The 6275-nt window shown below is 33.0% G+C and overlaps 1 protein-coding gene across 1 annotated transcript in view; it reads left to right on the top strand.

Moving 5' to 3' along the window:
• The first annotated feature begins 566 nt into the window (after positions 1–566).
• LOC135623905 (MADS-box transcription factor 16-like) overlaps positions 567–6275 on the top strand; it is a 6364-nt gene continuing 655 nt past the window's right edge. The window contains exons 1-5 of the mRNA XM_065127366.1: positions 567–875; positions 994–1060; positions 1167–1228; positions 1326–1425; positions 1841–1882. Of these exons, the coding sequence (XP_064983438.1) occupies positions 688–875; positions 994–1060; positions 1167–1228; positions 1326–1425; positions 1841–1882 (459 nt within the window). The 5' untranslated portion in view covers positions 567–687. The remainder of the gene's footprint in view (positions 876–993; positions 1061–1166; positions 1229–1325; positions 1426–1840; positions 1883–6275) is intronic.

Here is a 6275-nt window from a genome sequence, read left to right as displayed (position 1 = left end):
AAACCCATAGAGTTTGGCTGACAAGAGGGAGACACTCAGCCTACTCATTCTCGAAGCAAAGACGATAAAAAAAGAGTAGCAATGCCTCTGCTGTTCCTTTACAAGTACCACACAAGGCTTTTGTTTGTTTGAGAGTTTATGACCAGCAGAAGAAAGCCTGTAAATCTCTTATCCTTGGAACATTTACAGAGAGAGAGAGAGAGAGAGAGAGAGAGAGGCGGGGATGCAGGTGATGGAAAATACCGGTGAAGTTGAGTGTGTCGAGGGGAAAGAGAAGAAAAAAGAAAGAAAGAAAAAAAGCCAAGTATATAGATACTACAAAGATCATTGTTTGATTTGATTACCATCTTGCATACTTGCAGCTACATGGAAAATTACGAGAGATTCCTGGGGAAGTGTGAGACAAGGAAAAGTGACTGATTCTTAGTAGTGGCAGGACATCACATGCTATCAGTTACCTACAAGTCTTTCACAGACTTGGAAACACTGGCCCCATCTATGGGAACTCTGGCTTTTGCACTCCTTCCCTCAAATGGAAACCTCTTCCTTCTTTTTCTCTTGCTCCACACAACCCACCCACTATCTCCCCTCAGCAGCTTTATGGCCTCTTTTTGAGCCTCTCCTCATCTTTTCTTCTTCACTGTGTTGTTTCAGAAGAAGGGGAGATCATAGTCCAACGCGAGAGAGATGGGGAGGGGGAAGATAGAGATAAAGAAGATAGAGAACCCAACCAATAGGCAGGTGACATACTCCAAGAGGAGGACAGGGATCATGAAGAAGGCAAAGGAGCTGACTGTGTTATGTGATGCTGAGGTTTCCATCATCATGTTCTCCAGCACCGGCAAGTTCTCCGAGTACTGCAGCCCTTCCACCGAGTACATCAACCAACCTCCTCCTGCCTCTGCCTCTTTCTTTTCTTCTTCTTTCCATGTAGAGCTTCTCTTTCTTGCTTTGCTTTCCCTGCCTCATGTCACAGCTCACTGCCATGATCAGCACCAAGAAGATATTTGATCGCTACCAGCAGGTCTCCGGAATCAACCTGTGGAGTGCACAATACGAGGCAAGAACTACCTTCATCTCCGAGTTCCATGTCTGTATATGCTTTCACTCATGATCAAGGGTCTCATGTCTTACATGCTTCTTTCTTTCTCTTGGGGTGGAAGTAGAGAATGCAAAACAACCTCAACCATCTGAAGCAGATTAACCGCAACCTGCGTAGAGAAATAAGGTCCCTTCTCTTTTTCCTTTCCCTTTCTCCAAAGGAACACTATTTCTAGTTGCATATATATGAGCACCAAAGGGATGCTGTTTGATGCTACAAAAAGGCAAAGAATGGGTGAAGGCTTGGATGGGATGGACATAGAGGAACTGCGCGGTCTTGAGCAAAATTTGGATGAAGCATTGAAGGTTGTTCGCAATAGAAAAGTAAGAACACAGTCATCTATGGCATATCTCTTGCAATACTTACTTGTTCTACTCGTAGATTTTCCATGATATACTCACTACAGAAAGATAGAGTATATGGTTTCAACTCTTCATGTGATTGTTTCATCCAGTGAGAATTATTGTTCCTGGCTTCACTTTTCTGGATCTCTGAGCACTTGGAAGTTTCACATGTGTTGGAATATATATACATGTATATATAAATATATATACATGTATGCCTTGATCTTATTGTAACTGCTTCTGATCTCATTTAGGTTTCTTTTTCAATTTTAAAGTATAAAAAGAACAATCATGTACTTCCAAGTCAATATATATTCTTAAAAGCATGGCATTTGGCACCAGAAAAGAACATAAAAACTGCATTCTAATACTTGATTCTTTTTTTTTATGGCAGTATCATGTGATCAGTACTCAGACAGATACCTACAAGAAGAAGGTATGTTGTCTTCATCCTTCGGAACCAAGATAACATCAACATAAGCAGTCCCTACTTATCTGAATGTGCACAGAATAGGGCAAAATTTCTATTAAACTTTCATTAGCTTACTTTCAACTTGATAATGGCACTAAGAGAAAGCTTTTTTTAAACTTATTTCAGTTGTAGATTATTTCTCTAACAGACCAAAAAGAAAAACCTATATATTGACATAATTTTCTGTTTCCCTCTTAGTTATTGTGAATAATCATAGATTAATTATGATTCTTGTTGCTGTCTTACTTGCATGGTTAGTTTAACTCAAAATTTTAAGTACCTGTTGGACTGGTATGCTCGGTAATGAGAAACATATTGATTATATATCGGTATCTAAATCGTTCTTGGTTGAACTTATCAATTGTACATACTTATCTATTATGGAGTAAAATATTTTATCAGAACACATAATGAGAAGATTTAAGCCACAAATCTTATGAGTAATGTGAAGAAGAAATTAGTTTTTATTACTATATACCAAGAATTATAATTCCAATCTATACCAATATATCGATCATTACTTGGTACAGTATGTACCGAGGCATACCGATGATACGCCCAAATTCAAAAAAAAAAATTTAAATAAAAAAAAAGATTAAAATTTTTAAATTAAAAATAAATATAAATTTAGTATAATTTAATAAAAAAATAAATTGATCCAATATCGATCAAATTTTGATTAAATTATCATTAAAATTACTAATCATAACATTAAAAATTTAAATAAAATTTACTTAAACCTATTATACCATCACAAACATATGATCCAATCCTTAATATGCATGAAATATAAAGATTTAACCTATTAACTATCTAATTTTAAAAAATTAATATTAAACATATTAGTCATAATATTAAAAATTCTTAATTAGTACTATTCTACCATCAAAAATATATCAAATAACATATTAAACATTAAGTTATACATAATTTAGAATAGACTTAATCATCTCATAAATCAATAAAAATCTAGAAAGATAATATATACCTCATCAGAGTATTTTTCCTCTTAATACTTATAAATTAACCTCTTAAATTTGATCCAATCTATAAATTATAGCTTCATTGAGTTTAGAAGATTAAAATATTGAGAATAAAAGAGATGCGTGTAAAATAAAGTTTAAAATATTGAGAGAGTGAAAGTAGTTAAAATAAGGGGGAGAAAAGGATTTAAAAACCCTTTTTTAAGTCTCAAATAATTAAATTGACTATTTGAAATTAGACAATCTCAGCTCTTGATTGATAATAGTCGAAATCTAATCATTATCGACTTGTACATCAGTAATAATCAAAATTCGATCGTAATCGATTGGTATAGATTGATAATGGTTGGATTTCGACTATTATTACCCGGTGCAGATCCCATATCATTTGATGCAGAGTCAAGTGATCGATATCACCCAGAGCGGTTCGCATATCAGTATCATATCAGATTGGTATATAATACTTGTATCAGGTGATATACATCAATATAATAAACCGTGCTATATACTAAATATTACCCATTGTTTGCACACGAGTACAGTATTCTTTTAGATGAAAACGTAAGGAAATATTAGGTGGCTTTGAAGCAATATTTAATAGCTAAATTGGGAAAAATGGTTGGTCGTGTTAAAATATAATTTCACACAACTAGAGGATTAACTTAACATTATCTTAGCCGGGGGTTTTAAAGATACAGAAAAAGCCTAATTTTGTCGGAGGATCTACATCTCAGCTAAAAAAGGAAAACATCTATCCAGGAGAAATTAGAAACTAAGTATCAAATATTGGTAGCAAAAAGAATTTACGATCGAATATATCTCATAGCCATATGATCATAATAAGAAGTAATTACTGTATGATCACAGTATGAACTAGAGTCTTAAGTAGTGGAAATTGGAATGATATAACAAGTTTCACATAACTGACCTTCCTCTAGGACTGAAAACTTACGTGGACTTCGCCACAAGTGTTGTTAGAGCTTTAACACAAGTGTCTGAATTCCATAGTTAGCGTTCCCTCTATTGTTAAATATGTTGCTTTGCTTGAATTCAAATATGACATCAAAATAAGTTTGTCTTTTTTCATACAATATATTTTAGTCTTTAAAGGCTTTCATTAACATCCATATTAACATGCTTATCACTATACTTCATCTTGTTTATTATAAAATGTGTTTCTTTTATTTTTCAATTGTGTTTGTATTCATTTATAAGTTTGTACGTGACAGCATGCTTGTTTAAATTATTGCATCAATTAAACTTAGTATTTGTTTTCATATAGCCTACTTTGTATACATTTTTTATGCATTCATGTATTTTCAAAATCTTATTAATAAGTTAGCCTATCCAATTGTATTCTTCATCCATATTGGACAAGTATAGTTTCAAACTTTGCTATTTGTCTAATATCTGTAACTACATTCATTATGTGCCCTGATTGAAGGTGGATATAAATATAGGTATGTTAGCATCTGATCCATATCCTACCTATTTTCATGCTTATATGTACCAAAATATGTAATGTTACTATAGCATATTAATAAAATAAACATATAGTGAATTGTTCTTTATCGACAATTGGCTGTGATAAACTAGTGAAGAACTAAGCCTTCAGCAACACATGCAAAGTGGAACAGGTGCTTCATAATGATAGTTGCCTAATCAGGGTTTAATTCTTTTGTGGTTGATTCATTCAACAAGGTTACACATTATTCATCATCTTGCTGGCATCCTCTGATACCATCTTACACAGTCATTGTTAAACCAAATAAGAGTTTGAGCACCGTGAAGATAATTTGAACATCATGAAGTTAGCATCAAAAGGATCAAACAACAACATCACAGTTAAACAGATTGTGAAACGAATCTCTAATATCTCAATGTTACTGAGTTTATTGCTCATAATTATCTTGCCAACTCAATGAGTTATAGAGACAAGTTTTCGAGCATCTAATGATTGGTAGGACTCGGTGGCAATTGGAAGAGCTGTAGGCAGGTTGTCAGCTGATAGTGTGTCACTTTGTATAGAGCTGTAGGCACAAATATCATACTTTGTTGGCACATTAAGTGGTGGCAACTGTACAGCAACAAAGTTGCAGCTTGTTGGAAGTCCAACATAGAGAGATCTAAAGGATGATGAATTTGGTGCTGGAAATTTTTGGAGAAGAATGATAGGTTTTAAACAGAAAGGATAGTATAGGAGAAGAAAAGAGCTACTAACAACTAAAAAGTATATTCATCAATATCTCAATTTCTCAATCTCACAAACTTTAAGTATCGTTATTTAACTTCAAAGATGATGAATGAAAGTTGAGTTCAGTGTGTTCCTCTTTTTTATTTTATCTTTCTTCTTCTTTCCGGTTAACACTACAATCTTATGGACTATATATTGAATTCATTGTTGAGGTGTTGGCTTTTTTTTTTTCTTGTTGACACTTTGATGCATTGTGGCACCTATGAATATTTGATGACATGTGGTTTATATTAAGAGTTTTATGATAGCATGTTGTTTCTTTGTGAACTAGATGATGAGTCAAATTTCTCTATATACAATGATAAGACTGTATATTGATCCTCCGTAGACTTTGTATTCGGTTTATTCTTATTGAAAATTTTATGATATATTAAGAAAATAAATAAAATTTTGATCAATGATTAATCCAATAAGCTTTTTGAAATAACTGCAATAGCAAATTTTGCAAGAGAACATTAAGAATATACGTATGGAAGACCCTGACACCACCCAAACACAATATAGCTACATAGAATGCCACATTTTGTTGTTTACTATCATAAGATAATTTTTGTTGCAACTTTTGGCACAAGTTATGTTACTCTTAGAGGATTAAATTTACGACAAACCACCCAAAAACAGATGCAGAACTAAAGATACTAAACGCAACAAAGAGACTTACTAAGAAGTTGTCTTGACAAGAAGCTTAAAGCTTGATTATTGTTCTTGTGAGCAAATTGGTCTTATACACCTTGTATCACTCTGTAAATGACATGAATCCATTCATGGTCTTGTATAGTCGAGCATCACCTTCCCTTTACATTTATACATATGAGTTTATTTCTCCAATATATCCAAATATATGCCATTTTTTCCATGTATCCATGCATAGTATGTGCTCTTTTCTATTTTTTTTCATATTTGTAAAAGCTTTTGCTATCGATAAAGCGTGATCGATACATCTGGTATAGTTTCTTATTTCGTGTTTGCTAAGCATTGTATGTTCTCCTTCCTTTCGTTGCATTATTTTTTTTCTAAAAGTATCTATTAATAATTTTTTTAGATTTTATTATGTTATTCGCATTTTCATGATTGTCAATATGAAAAAGTAACCAAAAAAAGATAGATTAAACATGAATGC

This window comes from Musa acuminata, chromosome BXJ2-9 (genome assembly GCF_036884655.1).
Source record: "Musa acuminata AAA Group cultivar baxijiao chromosome BXJ2-9, Cavendish_Baxijiao_AAA, whole genome shotgun sequence".
Taxonomy (NCBI): domain Eukaryota; kingdom Viridiplantae; phylum Streptophyta; class Magnoliopsida; order Zingiberales; family Musaceae; genus Musa; species Musa acuminata.
This window is presented reverse-complemented; position numbering and strand designations above follow the sequence as displayed.